The sequence below is a fragment of the Pleurodeles waltl genome, chromosome 3_2, assembly GCF_031143425.1.
Source record: "Pleurodeles waltl isolate 20211129_DDA chromosome 3_2, aPleWal1.hap1.20221129, whole genome shotgun sequence".
NCBI classification, from domain to species: Eukaryota; Metazoa; Chordata; class Amphibia; order Caudata; family Salamandridae; genus Pleurodeles; species Pleurodeles waltl.
This window is the reverse complement of record NC_090441.1, coordinates 159,098,685-159,120,371: the sequence shown is the minus strand read 5'-3', so window position 1 is coordinate 159,120,371 and position 21,687 is coordinate 159,098,685. Positions and strand designations below refer to the sequence as shown.

Genomic DNA, 21,687 nt, shown 5'->3' with positions numbered 1-21,687 from the left:
CTGAGGACTACAAATATTGGATTGCTTCAGGAATATGTCGGGGCTTCGACTTAACAGGAGCAAAACGTTTGTCTTCCCTATCACAACAGGGTTGGCACGCCCATCATCATGCCCTCAGGATATGGTGTGGGCCCCACAAACCATCAAATATTTGAGAGTACAGGCGTACCACGATGTTAAGGATCTTTGAGATGGGAACCTGGGAAGGGCACTCTCTTCCCTTCGGGCCTCGGTCAGGTTCTGGCTGACGTTGAAACTACTGATAATGGCCAGGATATCACTATCTAAGATGGTCATGTTGCCCCGCCTCCTTTACTATTTTGTTAACCTCCCAGTGACGATCCCGGCATCGTGGTTTAGGGAGTTGAATACCTTGCTCAGGGAACTGGTATGGGACGGAGGCCGAAAGCGCACAGCGCTAGCAATACTCTGCAGGCCAACTCTAGAGGGTGGACTTGGTGTCCCAGACTTCGAGTCCTACTACTTGGCGTGCCAGTTACTGTGGGTCACCAGGTGGATGGCAGGAGGAAACAGACTGGACAGATGTGTCATGAGCGGTGAAACGAGTCAAGATGACATCATAGCACAGATGATACACCGGAAGGGGGAACCACAGGAAAAAAGTAGAATGACGAAGGTGGCTCTGGTCTGCTGGAGGAGATGCACGCGAAGGGTGGGCGTAGGACCGGCTTATTCGCCTAGAATACCATTATCGGTACTCCTGTTGGAATCGAAGGGCGGGGACCGGAAGGGAACCGGACTAGGCACATGGGCGAAAGCAGGAGTAGAGACAATTGGGGACCTCTTTAGCAACGGGGTTTTGAGGACATTCACGGAACTGATGGAAAATGGGGGGGTACCGACTGGACAGTTTCTCCTATACCAGAGACTAACACATAATTTAATGAAACACTGGGGCACGGTAAACGAGGAACCGGCCACTCCCCAAGTACTGCACCTAGTGCTGACAGCAGGAGATGACGCTCACTTAATAACAAAGTTATACAAAACACAGGTCGAAAGCGTACTGGACCCACTACAACCTCAAAGGGAGAGATGGGAGAGGGCCTTGGGTAGGGATCTCACGGACTCTGAATGGCGGAAGGGAATGGCATACCCGCGGGCGTATCAAGGAACACACAACTAAGATATACCCAATTCAACTACTTACACAGGACGTACCTCACCCCACATAGATTGACTTTAATATACGGAGGAACTCCCAAGGTATGCCCTAAATGTAATGAGGTGGACGCTGACTTTGACCACATGGTGTGGCACTGCCCTGACATTCAGGGGGGCTGGGGAGAGGTGGTATCTGAACTGAAAGAGTTGCTCGAGATCGAGGTGAACCGGACGCCGGCTGTGTGCCTCCTAGGCCTGAAAACAGGATTAGTAGTGGGGAAGATAAAGGAACGCTTCCTGGATCTAGCACTGGTGCTATTTAGAAAATTAATAGCAATTGGCTGGGGGTCACATAGGAGCCCCTCCCTGAGTGAATGGAGACGCGACGGGCTCAAATGGGCCAGAGCAGAGCTACAAGCCCTTAAATGTGAAGAAGCGAGGGGCATACGACTAACGCCCATTGCTCCGACATGGGAAGAAATATTGATGAAGTGGGAACAAATAGTCAGGGGAGAGGAAGGAGCGGAGAAGGCGACAGCGGACAAATGAGACCTGATAATGTGAAACAGAGGACACGTGTTACGGGTTGGGACAAGCGAGTAGAAAGGGAAGGATAGGCCCACAACAGAAGGGTGAGACATAAGGAATCAGACCGAGATATAGGCCCCCTCAGACCCCTCACCAATCAGGCTCGGAGAGTACCACGACACACCGGGGAGACCCCAGACACGCACTGAGAGACAACACAGGGATGTAGACGGTAAGGAGAACTGGGCATCCCCCCTGGTACGAGCCTGCCCCACATCCTACAGTAACTATCCTTAGCATGCTCCCACGCGCGCCATCATGTTAATAGGTTGTTAAGATAAATGGAAAGGGAGGCATAGCATATTACAAGACAGAGGTTGCTGGAGAAGCTACACTCAAGCACATGACAGAGAAAGTGTAACAACGAAACGCACTCATAGAGACAAGGTAACATAGATAAGATAAATGGCGAATACAAATGTGCACTGTGGAAGCAAGAAATGTTGGCAAATGTTGCGACAAGAAACTGTTGAGTTATATTATTGTTTGTATTTAACCCACGATAAAATGTGAATAAAAAAAATATAAAAAAATACAAAAAAAATTACGTTTGTTTAAGGTATATAAGGTGGGGAAATTTGGTGCTGAGGCAGAAGCAACTCATTTCTAAGGTTGGATGCATTGCTCGGAAAAATCAGAGTCCCATTGGGGGAAATGTCTCCTGCCTCAGCTGTCCAGGGTTCCTCAGTTTGACATTGGCAAAGACAAGGATGATGTTGGATTCAATCCCCATGGTGATGCATTATTAATTCTTAAATTATCTTGCTTTACTATGTGCATGCATGAATATATATATTCACTGCATACATATTCTTTGATATATTGCATTTTTTTCTGTTCATTATTATTCTACAGCTGTGATTATTTTAGTTGCTGCATGTGTTTTGCTGCATTCAAGTTAAATGCTCATGTTAATATTTCTGTATACTTGTGTTTGAGCCCTGGGAAGTGCCTTAATAAATTTATTACTCAGACTAAGAGTGATGCATTCTTTGCATTCTTTAGCCTTGTTCCCTCTTAGTTTGAAGATAAGCAGAGCATATAGTCACCTATTAAAAGTCTTTATTCTTTTTTCAAACGTATGTTACACAACTGCAAATAAGCAGACAAACACCTACTTGAAATTGCAGATACGATCCAGGCAAATAACCGGAACGTGCTTTTTAAGAGCACATGTGGAACTGAGTCCCGAATAATATATTCTTTGAGGACGTCAACCTTCACTGGGAGGAAACCAAACATTTGCCTGTTTCTCAACGCTCTATTGTTGCTCAATGGCGATCTCAAAAGTTTTGTTCAATATCCACCCATGAGAAGAGGTAAATCCTTAACATTCTAATTGCCAAAGAAGAATTATCAAGGTAGAATCTCTATAGCAGTCAACTAGTATGAGCAATTCCTTATTCTTTTCTCTCTATCTTATTCTGACACTTCAGTCTTGGAACAACAAAAAATACTCAATATATGGGTTAGAGACAGTAGGTACAGCAACCTGTTGAACTTGAAAAGTAAGATCTGATTGAACATTCTGTACAGCCTAGTACAACAACAGGTAAACATACCTAAAAAGCATTAAACACCGCCATGATTAGGACTGCTGATGATCTGGCCAAGGTAACAATAAAAAGACCTAAAAATATGTCCAGTGATTCGCAAAAGAACCTAATTAAGATATGAAAGCTCTTAAAGTTTTAGGACACATATGGCATGAAAACCCATATACAAAGAACTTGGAAATTCAATTTAACATGCACAAAAAATATAAAAAGCATATATTCAGACCAAAGCACCCTCATTCAGAACAGAGCTCAAAATGCTAAGTTATCATTTTAAGAACCAGAAACCAAAACGTTGCGCTCTCTCATTTTCCACAAAAGTGAGGCCTCACCCTGCATAGGCCTGCAAAACATTTAAAAACATAACTCAGAGTGATACCTTAATATCATTACAGCACCCAGACCTTTCTCACATTTCTCAGCTCCTAATTTGGCCAATCTAGTGAAAGACATAAGCATCCCCATTCTTTGACAAAAGTGATCAACACTGATACAAGGCACAGTCCCTGACTGCAAGAGAAAAGGCCAGGTTACATCAGTACTTCCAGATACTGATTTCCTGAAGAAAATAACTTCTTTGATGGAAGTCTATCAAAAATTATTTATGTATGCAGTAAAGAGGCCGCAGTGCTACTAATAGTGGAATATGCACTACGCATCTAAGACAAGGGTGACTCCTCTCTTCTCCTTCTTTTTGACCACAAAAAGTGGGGGATCAATGGTACACTTAAGAGATGGTTTTCATCTTATCTAGTCAATCACTCCCAACACATACAATTGTTCAAACTCTGCTCCCAGCCCTAGTATCATGCAGTGACTCAAGACTCCATCCTTTCCCCGACCCTTTTGAATTTATACATTAAACCCCTTGTTTTTTCCTGAAACATCCAATATGTTGTATCATTTGTAAATTATACTTAGCTACATATGAAAGTTTCTCCAGACTACTTAGCTGACCTGGCACATCCTCTCAAAGGCCTTTTAAATACCACACCAACATAAAATAATTGAACACATAAAGAAAAATGTTTCTTCTGTTCCACACCTCTTAATTTCACTGTACCTTTGAAATCCTGGCTTTACTCAATCTTCTTAACAGCAAGCCATCCGTTGTAAAATGTACTAAATCAGTCTTCTTTCCAGACAAAAAAAAAAAAACGGAACGGGCTGGTCTAGATAAACTCTTGTTTTAGATGAACACAATACCAAATCAGCCTCCTCTGGAGAATAAAATCCCAGAGCCACTCTATACCTCCTTGCAACCGATCTGCTAACAGCAGACGAAGTCACAGGCTTCTTCCAGACTTCCAGTATAGGCTCCGTAAGAGTATCGTTAAAAGGCAGAAGTGGCTCCGCAGCAGCTGAAACAGGATGGAGGACCTCAGTTAAGATATTAGTCTTGACCTCTGCAGATGGTAGTGGGAGGTCCAGAAAATGTGTCGCCTTCCTTACCACAGAATGAAAACAGGCTGCCTTCTCTGTAAATCCCCCAGGAGAGGCTAGATCCCACTCAGGGGAAGTATCTAGTCCACTTGCCGAGTCCAAACCCTGATAGTCCCCCAGGGGCTCAGCAATTTCTCCTTTCTCCAGGAGTTGCCTCTGATACTCTTGTTCCTCTGAAAGTCTGAGAGCCTTCCTCCTTGACCTTAACCTGGCCTCTATTCTCGGCGTCAACATGGAATTCATCGACATAGAAACCACTAGACACCATGGATCTTTATTTTTTTGCGTCAGTTTCACGCAAGGGGAACGACCCCTTAGGCAAGGGTCGTTCACCTGGGGGCCACATTTATTTTAGGCCATTTCTGCTCCCCTTGGGGGCAGATAGGCCTATTTCTATTAGGCCGATCTGCACCGGGGGGGGCAGAAACCACTTAGGCACCAGGGATTGGTGTGTGTGTGTTTTGTTTGGGAGGTCAGCCCCTTGGGCAAGGGTCGCTCCCCATGGGGGCACATTACTGTGGGCCTATTTTTGGAAGGCCCATCGGCTCCCAAGAGGGGCAGAAAGCCCACCAGAGACCAGGGAAGATTTTTTTTTCCAAAATAAGAGGGTAGGGGTATGGCCATAGTCCCCACCCCAAATAAATGGGGCAAATGTTGTTCTGCCCACCAGTGGGCAGGTGGGGCAATTACCCCCGATCCACACCCTGGGGTGGGACAGAAAGTCTACTAGATGCCAGGGAATAAAAAAAAATTAAAAAATAGTGGGGTGGTGGCTACCAACCATTATGGGCCTGGTTATGCCCCACCCCAACTGCAGAGGGTAACAGCCTTTCAGCTCTCCCCCCGCAAACTAAAACTTCTTATCCCACAGCAAGCAAGAGGACATTTGATTGTTTTGGGTTTTGGTTTTACATTTGGGCCATGAGAGCTTGACTAACTCTCAAAATCGTCCCACTTGGAACGGTGAGGGCTGCACTTTTTGGACTTTGGGATGCTGCCATGTAGAAAAATCCACAAGACCTAGACACATCTGAAAACTACACATCTGGGTGATTCCAGGGTGGTGTGCTTCACATGCACCCGCACCATTTTCTTACCCACAATGCCCTGCAAACCTCCAACTTTGGTGGAAATCACAAATTTTTCCCACATTTTTGTGATGGAACCTTCCGGAATCTGCAGGAATCCACAAAATTCCTACCACCCAGCATTGTCTCATCTATACCGATAAATATTCTGCTGCATTTGTCAGCCTAAAATGTTATTTTCAAATTGCTCTTATGGACCCGCTTTGGCTCCCCCTCAATTTCAACATGTTCTTGGCTCTTCCCTGTCATGGGCACTTGGCCCACCTACACAAGTGAGGTATCATTTTTACCGGGAGACTGAGGGGAACATTGGGTGGTAGGAAATTTGTCCCGGTGCGGTGATCCCACACAGAAATGTGGGAAAAATTAGATTTTTTAGCTAAACTTGAGGTTTGCTGAGGATTCTGGGTAAGAAAACATTGGGGGATCCACGCAAGTCACACCTCCCTGGACTCCCTCGGGTATCTAGTTTTCAGAAATGTCTGGGTTTGGTAGGTTTCCGTAGATGGCTGCTGTGCCCAGGACCAAAAACGCAGGTGCCCCCCCCCCCCCCACAAAAACAGGTAGTTTTGTATTTGATAATTGTCCAGTGTCCAGTGTTTTGGGGCATTTCCTTTCGCGGGCACTAGGCCTACTCATACAAGTGAGGTACCATTTTTATCGGGGGACTTGGGGGAACGCTGGGTGGAAGGTCATTTGTGGCTCCTCTCAGATTACAGAACTTTCTGTCACCGAAATGTGAGGAAAAAGTGTTTTTTTGGCCACATTTTGAGGTTTGTAAAGCATTCTGGGTAACAGAACCTGGTGAGAGCCCCACAAGTCACCCCAACTTGGATTCCCCTAGGTGTCTAGTTTTCAAACATGCGCAGGTTTGGTAGGTTTGCTTAGGTGCCGGCTGAGCTAGAGGCCAAAATCCACAGCTAGGCACTTTCCAAAAACAGGTCTGTTTTCTCTGGGAAAATGTGATGTGTCCACGTTGTGTTTTGGGGCATTTCCAGTCGCGGGCACTAAGCCTAGCCACACAAGTGATGTACCATTTTTATCGGGACACTTGGGGAAATGCTTGGTGGAAAGAAATTTGTGGCTCCTCTCAGATTCCAGAACTTTCTGTCACCAAAATATGAGGAAAAAGTGTTTTTTGGGGTCAAATTTTGAGGTTTGCAAAGGATTCTGGGTAATAGAACCTGGTGAGACCCCCACAAGTCACCACATCGTGGATTCCTCTAGGTGTCTAGTTTTTAAAAATGCACAGGTTTGGTAGGTTTCCCTAGGTGCCGGCTGAGCTAGAGGCCAAAATCTACTGCTAGGCACTTTGCAAAAAACACGTCAGATTTCAATGTAAAAATGTGATGTGTCCATGTTGCGTTTCCTGTCGCGAGCATTAGGCCTACCCACGCAAGTGAGGTACCATTTTTATCGGGAGACTTGGGGGAACACAGAATAGAAAAACAAGTGTTATTGCCCCTTATCTTTCTCTACATTTTTTCCTTCCAAATGTAAGACAGTGTGTAAAAAAGATGACTATTTGAGAAGTGCCCTCTAATTCACATGCTAGCATGGGCACCCCGGAATTCAGAGATGTGCAAATATCCACTGCTTTTCAACACCTTATCTTGTGCCCATTTTAGAAATACAAAGGTTTTCTTAATACCTATTTTTTACTCTTTATATTTCAGCAAATGAATTGCTGTATACCCGGTATAGAATGAAACCCCATTGCAAGGTGCAGCTCAATTATTGGCTCTGGGTACTTAGGGTTCTTGATGAACCTGCAAGCCCTATATATCCCCACAACCAGAAGAGTCCAGCAGACGTAACAGTATATTGCATAAAAAAATCTGCCATCGCAGGAAAAAGTCACAGAGTAAAACGTGGAAAAAAATGGCTGTTTTTTTACGTCAATTTCAATCTTTTTTTATTTCAGCTGTTATTTCTGCAGGAAATCCTTGTAGGATCTACACAAATTACCCCTTGCTTAATTCAGAATTTTGTCTACTTTTCAGAAATGTTTAGCTGTCTGGGATCCAGCATAGGTTTCACACCCATTTCTGTCACTAACTGGAAGGAGGCTGAAAGCACAAAAATAGTAAAAATGGGTTATGTCCCAGTAAAATGCCAAAATTGTGCTGAAAAATTTGGTTTGCTGATTCACGTCTGCCTGTTCCTGAAAGCTGGGAAGATGGTGATTTTAGCACTGCAAACCTTTTGTTGGTGCCAATTGCAGGGACAAAACCACAAGCCTTCTTCTGCAGCCCTTTTTGTCCATTTTTTGAAAAAAACTAAATTTTGCTGTATTTTGGCTAATTTCTTGGTCTACATCAGGGGAGCCCACAAAGTCTGGGTACCTCTAGAATCCCTAGGATGTTGGAAAAAAAGGACGGAAATTTGGCGTGGGTAGCCTGTGTGGACAAAAAGTTATGAGGGCCTAGGCTTGGGAGGGACTGATGGGCTGCCCAAACGAGCCAGAGAAACAGTCTGAGGGAACTTCACCAGTAGGGTCACCAGCACATCCCCCCTCAGCCCCCACCTATGAGCGCTACTGCAAGAGATTAGAGAGCAGACTAACTAGTCAAGATGATCCTCTTCTGGAGATTTGAACTCTCGCTTATCCTCCACATATGCTACATTCTAATACAAGATTATTTGCATAGCTCTAGCAATAGCCCAACAAAAGTTTCACTACAGCACATTATGACACTTACTCCGAATTCAGGGAGGGAGAGGGAAGTTATGTTGGAAATAGCACTGTATTTGAGCATTAAAGACTGGTATCTGGCATTAGATGTATGCTTTCTAACTGTAAGGGAAGAGATGTGTGGACATACCAACCACCTTATGCTATACAGTGTTACTCAAAATCGTCAATAAAATCCGCCCACAAAAAAAATATAAACCCTGGACAAAACTGGAGTGGTAATTAGTGTCCCAGCATAATGTTCAAAGCAGGCAGATATAAACCAGTGATGTAAGCACACCTCGTATGAATTGTGAAAAGATCTTGTCAATAAAGTCTATGATTTTCAAAACCTTCAAAAAATAAATATTATAAAAGTGGACCTGCTGCAACTACCTGTGGACCCTGTTAAAGTCACCTAGTCCAACATTCCGCTACAAGCAACCAAAATATCAGAGGCCTGCCTCTGGCATCTAAGAGGAAATTGTGTTCAAATAATGTCATATTTATGGCAACATTACTCACTTAGAGACTGATAATCTTCCAAGCCGAAATTCCACATTTTGGCAGCAGGATCTGAAACAATAATAAAGTACTTTATTATAGGTCTTTGCTTTTTAAAAAGGCTGTTAAAAAACCTTGGGTTCTATATAGTACTTAAGACTTCGGTTTTTACCATCTCCAAACATTATAAACAACATTTGTTATTATTATCAATTTTAGAACATCCAATTTGCCAACCACCGAGAAATGGAAGTGTGAAGTGACCTTAGTGGGTTTCAAGTTTGCGACTAGTAGATCAAAGCTGATTTTCTGATTTAAATCACTTAGGGCCTGTTTACAACTTTGGCGGAGGGGGTTAATCCGTCCCAAATGTGACGGATATCCCACCCACCGGATTACGAGTTCCATAGGATATAATGGACTCGTAATACGGCGGGCGGGATATCTGGGACGGGAGAGCTCTGATGATAGTGTGTACCTTGTGTGACATGAACCTTCACATATTTAGCCTCAAAGCAAACCCCAAATTAACTTGTGCTTAACCCTCTGGTAGTTTGGCACAAAGGAGTCAGGCTTAACTTAAAGGCAATGTGCAAAGGGTTTATGCAGCACTTCAAACAGAAATAAAAAGAAAATACAAGAGAAATTCCACACAAATTTAGAAAAAGAGAGTAAAATTTAATAACTTATTTGACACCAATAACAAAAATAACAAAAAAAACAGAGATATGCAATTTTAAAGAGCCGAGTAAAAATAGCACAAAGCGCTGGCTGTGGTTATCTGGTTGCAACGGATTGGGAACAAGTCACAAATTCATGCCAACTGCTATGGGACATGGGCGGCGGCTCAAAGGGACCAAGTATAAGTTGTGGAACCCAGCAGTATGATGTGCCATGCAGCAGCAAGGTCGATGCAACTGCTGATGGGGCTTGGATGCCAGGTCCTGCGTTGAGGATGCCATCGGCGGAGGCATGCGATGCAAAGTCCTGCCTCTGAGATGCGCGGCACACAGACGGTTCCAAGGAGCTGTGGAGCTGAAATGCGAGGTCCTGCGTCAGCAATGCATCATACAAAGGTGGTTCTGATGCAGCGCTGCAAGGAGATGTTGCTGAAAACCACCTGGGCTGCCAGAGCACGTTCAGGCCCACTTCCAAGGGTCCAGGACTGGAGAGGCAACACTTTGGGGCGGTGTTAAGACTTGGGCAAAGTCCACGTGCAGGGTTCAAGGTGTTTGGAACCTTTCCTGTCCCAGAGGTTCTGATAAGGAGGCCAGCCAACTAGCCCTTGGAGTACTCTAGCGGTACTCTGTTCAAGGTGCAGGTCCAGTCCTTTTCCTTCAGGCAGCAGGGCAACAGATTAGAAGTCCTTCCATCAGCAGAGCAGCACAGCAATCCTTCTTCTGAGTGTACCACAGGTCCAGAAGTGATCTTTAGAGTTGGGTCTGTGGGTCTAATATTTATACCTGGTGCCCACTTTGAAGTGGGAGAAGCTTCTAGAGCCCTTCCTCTACAGAGGTGTCCTGAATTCCCTGCCTGCCTGCTCCCAGATTGTCTGAGGGTACAAAAGACTAGTGTGAAAACATTTGTGTGATGGGTCTTTGTGATGTGCAAGTGTAGTAGATGACAGCACCGCCCGCCTATCACGTCATAGAATGCTCATCCTTTCAATACCAATTCCCTCTTGTCTCACTGTCTGGGAGTAATACACAAAGTTCAAAAGCCAGATACCGCTTGTCATGTGACCCAGGGTACAGGCTGCAGGCACCAAATGGTTGGGAAAAGAAAATCCTTAATTTCTAAAAGGGACTTTTTTTGAATTGTGACACCAAACGTGACATTCTTACCTGCTCTCAAATTAAGGTTATTACCGCCATACTTTTTAAATACACTCCACCCTGCCCTATGAGCTGTTTAGCCCTACCCCTTGTGTGATTTATACTGTATATATTGAAAAGGAAGGATTAGGTCTGGCGAAAAGTTTTATCTAGTCAAGTCGTAATGGATGTTTAAAACTACAAACACAGGCTGCAATGGCAGGCCTGAGAGATGTTCAAGTGGCTACTTTAAGTGAGTGGCACAATAAGTGCTGCAGACCTACTAGCAGAATTTAATTTACAGGCCCTGGGTACAGGTACTACCACTTTACTAGAGGCTTACAGGTAAATCAAATATGCCAATTGGATGTAAGCCAATTTCACCATCTTTAAAAAAGAGCTCAAGCATTTTAGCATTGGTCAGCAGACAAAGTGTGCATAGTCCTAAAAGCCATCAAAAACAAGTTCAAAACACAAGAAGATGAAGGCAGAAAGTTTGGGGATGACCCTGCAGAGAGGGCCAAGACGAACAATCTACAACTATGATTGTGTAGGTGTGAGTTTCCTACTTTAGATTGGAAAGGAGGCTTGCGTCTATCGCCTTGTGTGCGTGCTAACAGTTAAAACTGCATTAAGAGGGAAAGCTTTCATTTCCTCAATATGTGACATATAAATAATATAGTTAGTACAGATATTGAAAGCAGAACCTGCCTCATCTGGGGGGAAAAATAACTAAAAAAGGTCAACTTGTTTCTGTCCCTCAAAAATAAGATCATTGGCTAGGAGATGTTTGTCAGCGCCATATGAACCCCTAAATCTTACTTAGTACACTTTTAATTTTCTAGTCAGTGATTTGTTTAGTGTAAGTGGGTAAAGAAAAGCAGAATTGTAAAACCTATACACAAGAGAAATACAAGGTTAAGTTATGTCTGGATAGTTTTACGGTGGAGTTTAGTCAGAGGACAATTATTGTTAAGTAGCCAAACAAGAGGCATATAGGCCCTCATTCTGACCTTGGCGGTCGGCGGAGAGGCGGCGGTCGGACCGCGAACAGACCGGCGGTCAGAAAAATGGCATTCTGACCGCGGCGGTCACCGCCGCGATCGACCGCCACTTCCCCACTCCGACCGCCACGGCGGTCATGACCGCCGGGCTGGAGTTTGCGCACTCCGGCCCGGCGGTCGTCCCAAGACCGCCAACGGTATCATGACCCTGCCTACCGCCGCGGTTTCTTGCGGTCGGGAACCGCCATGCGAACCATGGCGGTAAGCACTATCGGGGCCAGGGAATTCCTTCCCTGGCACTGATAGGGGTCTCCCCCACCCCCCACTACCCACCCGAGTCCTCCCCCCACACCCTCCACCCCCCTGCCACCCCCCAGAAGTGGTACGAACCCCCTCCCCACCCCGACATGCACATACATGCACCCCGACATGCACACACCCCCAACATGCACATATACACACCCCCTACACACACATACACAACGGGGACACATACCCGCACACATACATGCAGACATGCGCACCTGCCGAACAGCACACATTACCCATAGACACAGCAGCACCCCCGCCAGCATACACGCACTCACACACCCCCTCTACACACTCACACGCACACCCCCATGCACGCCCACATCACACAACACCCCCCCTCCCCCTCCCCTCACGGACGGTCAACTTACCTTGTGCGTTGGTCCTCCGGGAGGCGACGGGAGCCATGGGGAGGTGACCGCTAACAGAACACCGCCAACAGAAGACCGCCACACAGATATGTGGGTCGTAATTCTGTGGGCGGTGTTCTGCTGGCGTGGCGGTGGAGGTTGACCAGTCTCCACTTTTCCGCCGACCGCCAGTGTGGCTGCTGGCGGTTTCCCGGCGGAACGCTCCCAGCGGTCGGAATGCGCACAGCGGCATACCGCCGCGGTCGGCGGTCTTCACCGCGGCGGTAACTCGGCGGTCTCGCGAAAAGACCGCCAAGGTCAGAATGAGGGCCATAGTCTCAAACCTGTCTTAATATGTTGCTTTAGTATAGTTAAGAACTGTTACTCCTAGAGTCTGATTGCCCACTTAATATTATTAACCACTCTAACATGTCCACATTGCAAACATAGGTGAGGTTATGATTCAAAAGAAGACTTATTGTCACTCCTTTGTCACTCAGCTCAGCTTAATCACTAGTTATTATGGCTGGCCGTGTGGTAGGCTAATCCGATCCTTTTTTCAAAACTTTATTTAAAGTTGTACTTACCATACAACAGCAGCAAGACATGTCCATATTGATTGAGCATTTCTAGCCTGAGATGTATCCCTGTTATAACGGTGACCTAATCTGCAAAATTTTCTTAGTGACTCAGTATCTGTCCTTTGTGAGACTGCAACATGACATAGCCTACACTGAGTATTTTGTATTCAAACTTTTACAGTTAGCGTAATTAACAGAACAGTAAGTCTTATGTTGCTTGACAACAGTTAACATCCTATACATACCCATTGGTGCAACCTCTGTTGAGGTTGGTGCAGGACGACGTCTTGGTTTCAACCTCTCCCATCCCCTCCGCCTCTACCTCTCTTCACCATTAATACCATGCAAGTAGGTTTGGTATGGTCTGCAAATATGTCTGGGTCAGGAGTTGAAAGGTTGTAACTCCCGGTGGACATCGGATTGTGTGTTTCAATATGTCATATCCGCGAGCTCAATGCATTGTTATCCTGAGGCGCGCCAGCAGCAAATCTATTGCTACCAATCTGACTGCACCGCTCACGTCCCTATCATATCATAATTGAGCTAACAGTGGCTCTCTAAGCAGGGATTCTGCAGTAATACCCTCCAGCGCCTGGAACACCTCTTCCCAGAATCGTTGACTCACTGGGAAGAACCATACCAGATAGGCAAACCCAGCCTCATCTTCTCCTCAGAGTGCACACTGAACATTATCTCATAATCCGTATCGAGCAAGTCTAGTCTGTGTTTAATACACCCTGTTTATATGCTTAAAGTGAATAACCCTGTGCCTACTATTTAGCCAGTCTGTCTTTATAACTGCGCAGCAATAGTGTCATTGTTTATCTATAATTTTGACACCCAAATCTCTTTGCCAGTCCAGTCTTGCTTTGCTGAGGACCGGACAACACACTTGTGTATACGCATAGAGTCTAGCTAGTATATGTGTAGGGGTGGGTGACTGTAAAAGGAAGAAAAGAGTCTGCAACTTCAAAGACTCCTGCAGGTCCTCATCCAGAATCTGTTGCATCGCATGCCTCGCTCTATAGTAATTAAATTGTGTTAATGTTGAAGGTGGTGTGTGCTGGTCAAGTACATGGTTCCAGTCACGCATCACTCCCCTGTCAAAAAGATCTCCCATTGTGTGTATGTTCAGGGTACTAAATGCCCTTTTCTTGTCCCATCGGTAACCAAAGGCACCAGGAGAAGTGTGAGTGGGGAGCACAGGCGTGCACCTGCCTGACGCTTCAGCAGCTGCTGCCAACAACCCGGTGCAACACTATGCGAATCAAAGTGATGGTGGCGGCGCCTTGGTTTGTGAAATAGCACTTGTGGCACTGTCAAGGGGGCCGTCATCGCACGTTCCAGCCACAAGTGGGAAGTTCCTGTGGCCCGTGCACCCAGTAGTGTGCAAAGCTGCACTGGGCTGCCCTGCCCTTTCACCTGGAAAGCACCCACAACCACAATGCCACAACCCTGCTAGACAACCTCAAGAACCTAGGACTCAAACAACTGGTCACATCTCCCACTCACTCAGGAGGACACACGCTTGACGCATTCTTCACCTCCAGCAACCATGTTACATTCACACACACCACCGAACTCCACTGGACCGACCACCACTGCATCCACTTCTCCTTCACGAAACTCCCCACCCACCACCGACAACACACCACACCCTACCGAAAGTGGGACAAAATCCCCAAAGAACACCTGAACGCCAAGCTCACACAAGCTCCACCCCCCCATCACCAATGACCCCAACATTGCTGCTCACAACCTCACACAATGGCTAACAACTTGCACAGACTCCCTCGCCCCACTAAAAACTAACAACAACACCCGCACCATCAAGACCGCCCCATGGTTCACCACTGAACTCCAAGCGTGAATGCTGCAAAACTGAGAAAGCATGGTGCCAGAGCCCTCTATGAACAACTTCTCCACCCTCAAAACGACCATATGCAAATACCACCAACTCATCTGGACCACCAAAGGGGCTTACTACAAAGAACGCATAGATAGTAACTCACACAACAGCAAGGCACTCTTTACCATCATCAAAGAGCTCACCAAACCCAAATCCAGCACCATCGACCCCCCTCACACCTAAAACCTTTGCAACTCCCTCTCCAACTACTTCCACCTCAAAATCTTAGACATACACAACAGTTTCACATCATCCTCACCCACCGTCACCACTACCTACACCACCGACATGACCAACAGCACAACACCCCATCACACCAACCAACTACACACCTACACCCCTACCGACGACGAAAAACTGAAAAAAACATGAACTCCATCCACTCAGGCTCCCCCACAGACCCCTGCCCCACCACATCTTCAACAAGGCCAGCCCAATTTGTTGCTCCGCGCAGTAATCAACAGATCCTTCGACGCCGCAACCTTCCCAGACACCTGGAAGCACACTGAGGTCAACGCGCTCCTCAAAAAACCCAAAGCAGACCCGAAGACCTCACGAACTACTGCCCCATCTCTCTTCTCCTCTTCCCCACCAAGGTCGCCGAGAAGATAGTGAATGCCCGACTGTCTCACTTCCTAGAGGAAAACAACGTACTCGACACCTCCCAGTCTGGATTTCGTAAGAACCACAGCACTGAGACCGCCCTCATCGCCTGCACGGACGACATCAGAACCAGAGTAGACAAGGGCGAGACCGTCGCCCTCATCCTCCTGGACCTCTCCATAGCCTTTGACACTATATGCCACCAAATCCTCCGTGCACGCCTTTTCGATGCAGGAATCCGGCACAAGGCCCTTGACTGACTCACCTCCTTCCTCGCCAAAAGAACCCAGAAAGTCCACCTCCCTCCCTTCCAGTCCCCAGCAACCAAGATCATCTGCGGGGTCCCACAAGAATACTCCCTCAGCACTACCCTCTTCAACATTTACATGGCCCCGCTCTCCAACATCCTCCGCCCCCACGGAATCACCAACATCTCGTACGCAGACGAGTCCCAGCTCGTCATCTCCCTCACCAGGAACCCTTCCACTGCCAAGACAAACCTCCAAGCCGGACTCCTCAACATCGCCAAATGGATAACAGCAAGCCACCTCAAACTCAACTCCAACAAAACAGAAATCATCATCTTCGGCCCCAACAAGACAGTATGGGACGACTCCTGGTGGCCCACCGCCCTAGGACCTCCCCAACACCCTCCACCCAGGCATGCAACCTCGGCATCATCTTAGACTCATCTCTCTCCATGGCCCAGCAAATCAACACCATATCATCCTCCTGTTTCCACACCCTTCGCATGCTACGGAAGACCTTCAAACGGATTCCCATAGAAACCAGAAAAACCGTCACCCATGCACTCGTCAGCAGCAGATTAGACTACGGAAACGCCCTCTACGCTGGTACCACAGCCAAGCTTCAACAAAAACTCCAGCACGCAGCCGCACGTCTCATCCTCAACCACCCACGCCACGAACACATCTCCGCTCACCTCAGATCCCTTCACTGGCTGCCCATCAGCAAAAGGATCATCTTCAAAGTCCTTATCCATGCTCGCAAATCCCTCCACAACACTGGACCAGCCTACCTCAACGAACAAGTGAACTTCCACGCACATACGTGACTCCTCCACTCTGCTGACCTCGCCCTCGCCACAGTCCCCCCCGCATCCAACGCACCACCTCCGGAGGCAGATCCTTCTCCTACCTCGCCTCCGAGACCTGGAACTCCCTCCCCACCAACCTACGCAAGACCCAGGACCTCCTGACCTTCAGAAAGCACCTCAAGGCATGGCTTTTTGATCAGTAAACGGTATCTCCCCTCCCCCCTCTTCAAGCACCTTGAGACCCTTTCGGGTGAGTAGTGCGCTTAATACATTTTCTGATTGATTGATTGATTGACTGTAGTAGGCTTCAAGGTCCGGGGCACTCAGGACTCCCATATCATAAGGTAATGTCAGGGTCTCCCAGCACACTGGGCTGTTTCCCTGCCCAGGCCAATTGAATCAGGAGTGTTCTGAAGCTGCTCAAAACTGATTTAGGAAGCATAAGTGGAATATTCAAAATATTCAAAAATAGGAATAAAAATCATGGGAATACTACCATCTTCATAATGGCTACACAGCCAGCCAGTGGCAATGGAAGCTCGATCCAACATTCCACTGCTTCTATCAACCTCTGCACTGCCTTACCATAATTCTCCAACAGTACTACCGCTGGGTCCGTGTGTACCTGGATCCCCAGACAGTGCACAGGATCAGTTGTCCACTGTAGTGGATACTCTGTGTGCACAGGGGTTGTGGCGGCAGTTAGTGGGAAGAGGACAGTTTTATTCCAGTTTATACAAAGCCCGAGTGCCCCCCGTAGAGGACCACCTCTCGTAGCACTGGCTCCAAATTATTTTCTGGGTCTCTTATGTATAATGTGTCATCAGCATATGCTGAAACTATTAAACTATAGTTATGAAACTGAAGGCCTCTGTACGCATGATACTCATGAAGCGCACAGGACAGTGGTTCTGCTACTAACATATATAACAATGGGGATAGGGGCATCCCTGCAGAGTTCCCCGGATGATTTCCACTGGGTCAGAAATTGTACCATTGATCCGAATCCTAGCAGTAAGCCTTGTATACAGAACACTGACAAGTTGCAGAAATATGTCTCCCACTCCAATTTGTCTTAACACTGCCCTCATGAAACCCCAGTCAAACGAGTCAAACAACTTTTCAGCATCCATAAAAAGCGCCACTGCTCAAACCTTCAGGTCGAGAAACTTGACCGCCCAGAAAAAGGTTCTAACATTTTAAGTTAAATAGCAACCAGTTACGAACCCAGAATGCTTAAGTTCTATCACCTACCGGAGTATTGTGCCAGACGATTTGCTAATATCTTAGCATACAGTTTTGTGTCTACATTTAGTAAAGATAGCGGTCGGTATGATGAGCAATTATTGGCAGGCTTGCCCAGCCTTAGGAGGGTGACCAACAGTGCCTCCCTCATGGCAGGGGCATTTGCCCATCAGCTGCCATTTCTTCAAAAGGATTGCTAGGGTGGGGATCAATAGATTCTGATATGTTTTATAGAGCTGCCAGTATCTCTCAAGGCTGCAGAGGGGCCATCAGTCTTTCTCTATGTTCATTAGTGAGCTATATGCACTAGACAGTCCATAGTAGAGCTTTAATCCTCAGTAGGCTGTGCTGTATATAGCGTAGTATAATAACTATAAAAAAACACTCAGCTATGGGCTCAGAAGTGTGCACTGGTTGCCTTAGTTCATCCAGCACTTCCAATATGAAGTCATTATCACGGCGGCCAGGGTAGCACCAGGACGCTCCCCTTCTCCATTTACTCTTGCCACCATATACTTCTCCAGATGATTTACTTCGCTTTGTGACACCTTCTGGTACAAATCTATTTTAGTTTTGAGAGTAGCTAATAGGGCCCCCCCTTCTTCCTATGCTGTTTTCCAGTTCAGCAAGCTCAGTTTCTAGTCATATCAATCCGTTGCGGAGGGATCAAAGGACTTCAGCATGTTTAGACAAAGTAATTTCTCTAATATAGACTTTAAAAGTTTCCCACACTGTGGCAAATTTATCTACTGAACACACAATGATGCGGAAAAACTCATCTGTAGCTTGTGACAGTTCTTCTCTAAAGACTGCATTTAGCAGTGAATATGGAGGGAAACGCCATGTGAATGGGACCCGATGCTGAGCCTATGACTGGTGAATGGTCAGAGTATGTACGTGGGAGCAGTTCGCAGCTTTGGACCCGTGGCATTAATTTGCGCACTAGAACTCAATAATCGATACACGTGTGGACATCATGAACTGTGGAATAATACCCTGGGTCATTTGGGGAGCAGTGGCACCACACATCCATGATCCCATTCTGTTTTGCTAAGTCTACAATTGCACGTGCCGCTGCCCAACAGCGACGCAGAAGACCCCTAGACCGGTCACAGTCTGGGCAGAGTACACAACTGAGGTCCCTGTCCCACATTTGGGGAACACCAGCCCACAAAGATAGTTGAGTTGTTCCTACTACAACACACCACTACATACCTCTCACCTGAATCAACACAGACATCTTGCAATTTGACCCCAGATCCTCTACGGGTCCAGATCAGAACACCACTGACACACATGGTGAATCCTGCAGTGCAATATTAACCTTGCATTTTTCTAGGTTTTATCCCTCTACTCCCTGGTGCCAAATGTGTCTCTTGTAGTGTAGCAATATCTATAGAGTGACTCTTAAGATAGGCTACTACCTTGTGAAGTTTCTTGCTGTCATTCAGACCTCGCACATTCCAAGGGATAAAACTAAGGAGCAGTGTGGTGCGCAGCTGGGTCTCATCATGGAGTGTGATAGAGTCATCGACCATCCCAAATCTCAAGCCATTGCTTGTGATTTATCCAGTAAGTAAACCTCTTACATAATCTCAATTCAAGTGTGAACATTTGCTGCATGTTGTATTCTCCACCCACGCACTGTGCTATACCCCAACTGTCACAATGATTGGTTGCCCTACTAGCACCCATCTAAGCCCCAACTTTTTCCCCATTGATGTAAAACAAGTGATAAACACATTGGGGGGTGTTCGCATTTGCCATATCTAGCTACTAAATATCGACATCACTGGTCTAGCTATAGCCTAATAGGCATGCACACATGACGTAGGAAGCTAATAAAAAGAATTTTGTGAATATATTGATTACCAGTCCCTGCTTGTAATGAAAAACATAGCAGTCCCAGAAGAATGTGGATCCCCCACTCCATTTCACATCAGAGGGGGAGTGCCCATTCACTCATGTCATATTGATCTGCCTCTGTTTTGATATCAAGACCTGGGGACCGGGGTCACATAGTTGATTCCGTGCTCCTCAGAAATTTCTGTAGAGTTTTTGGATCCGTAAATATAGGCGCCTCATCATCAACCATAATCCTAAGTCTTGCTGGGTATAGCATATTGTAGTTCAGCTGCAGGTTCCTCAATTCATGCTTGCCTGTAACAAACTGCTTCCATGCGTCCAGGACCTGCTAAGTGAAGTCTCAGTAGAGAGACAGGTGCACACCTTTGTATCTGAGCGCCTTGAGTTCTCTTGTCTTACGGAGTGCAGCATCCCTGTTTCTATAGTTCAGCCATCTGGCGATTATGGGATGGGGGGTTGCACCTGGGATCGGCCATGGCACGAGTGAACAATGCGCCCTCTCCACTACAAACATATCTGAGAATGTCTCACAGCCCAATAGTTCAACAAGAAGCTGTTCCACAAAGTGTTTCATATTACTTATGTCTGTACTTTCCGTCACCCATGCTATTCATAAGTTATGCCTTCTGGAATGTGCTTCTAAATCCTCTGTTTTAGCCTGCAGCGCAAGGAGTTTATCCAACCATCATTTGGGTCGCTGTCATCGAAACCTGCTCATCTTCCACTTCTGAGATTCTTCGTTCAGCCATGTACAGGCGTTCTGCATGTTTACCCAGTCTGCAGGATGTTAGGGCATCTATCTTACCAACTATCTGCGTTAGGGTTTGTTGCAGAGCTGTTAGGATTTGCTTCAGATTTGCTTCTAGTTCGGGACTTGTGTCCCTGGTTTGGTCGACCAGTGGGGTGGTCTCTTCATTCCAAGTCCTCTGTGTTTTCCGCTGGTCAAACTGGAGCTTCAGCTGTGATTTGTCTGCCTTGTCCATCGCTATAGACTTAGGCCCATACCCTCTTCACCACTTTAACTGTGTAATTTGGAAATTGGCTGCGGGTGTGCACCCTGCCACAAATTGGAGAGTGATATAGTCACCCCTGTATGCAAAGTTCAGTTCCTCTTTGTTGCGGGATGAATCGCCTGCATAGGTCAGGGCATCATCACCCATTCACTGTACAGCGCAAGCGAAGCCACCTTTGCTTTAGAGTACTTCCTTCCCAGAGGGGGCCACACTCACCCCGGAGACCAGTGTCGGTATTCCCCACTCTGGAATATCCACCCACAGTGCTTCACTAGCAGAGGGCAAGTTTGCTGTGACAGGGGTTACTCAAAGAAACTTCTCCGACTGTCAGGCTGATAATTCCAGTAGGGCAGTTCCCAGGGTCACCGTGGAAACATCACAGAGGTCCTCCAGGATTACCAGCCTATAGGTTACAGCAGAACCAGATGGGCCCCTAAGCGTGTTCTTCAGCGGTCCACTCTCTCCTTGGTTCTCACGGCCCCCTGCCACACAACAGTCCATTGAGGGCACTATTTTATTGGTAACTTCTCTCAAATTACTGGCCACAGACAGTATTATAGACAGGACTCTATTCCACCTATTTGGTGCTGCCCCAGGGGCCCTGCAGTGTGTGTGAGCAGACAATGTGCATTCAGTCATCACTCATGTCGTTTGGCATCCTTTCTGCCCCATAGCGCTATGCTTGCATGATGTGCAGCATCTGTGACATAAAAATAGATAAAAACAGATAAATCTGGAAATAGCAGGCCTCTACCAAGTACAGAGTTATCTTAAAGTATTTTATCCATAACTAGTGTTGGTTAGCTCATTGGCTTTTCAGTGGCCTCTGTCCGCCCAGTGGTAGTGACACTGAGGGGGTCATTCTGACCCTCGCGGTCATTGACCGCCAGGGCCAACGACCACGGAAGCACCGCCAACAGGCTGGCGGTGCTTCCTGGCCAATTCTGACCGCGGCGGT

The 21,687-nt window shown here is 46.6% G+C and overlaps 1 protein-coding gene across 4 annotated transcripts in view; it reads right to left on the bottom strand.

Annotated features, from left to right (window-relative positions):
* The window catches only part of SMARCAL1 (SNF2 related chromatin remodeling annealing helicase 1), a 303,996-nt gene that overhangs the window by 255,746 nt on the left and 26,563 nt on the right, over positions 1-21,687 (bottom strand). For all 4 annotated transcript variants that reach the window (XM_069227057.1, XM_069227058.1, XM_069227055.1 and 1 more), the window contains exon 3: positions 9,000-9,050. In XM_069227057.1, the coding sequence (XP_069083158.1) occupies positions 9,000-9,050 (51 nt within the window). The remainder of the gene's footprint in view (positions 1-8,999; positions 9,051-21,687) is intronic.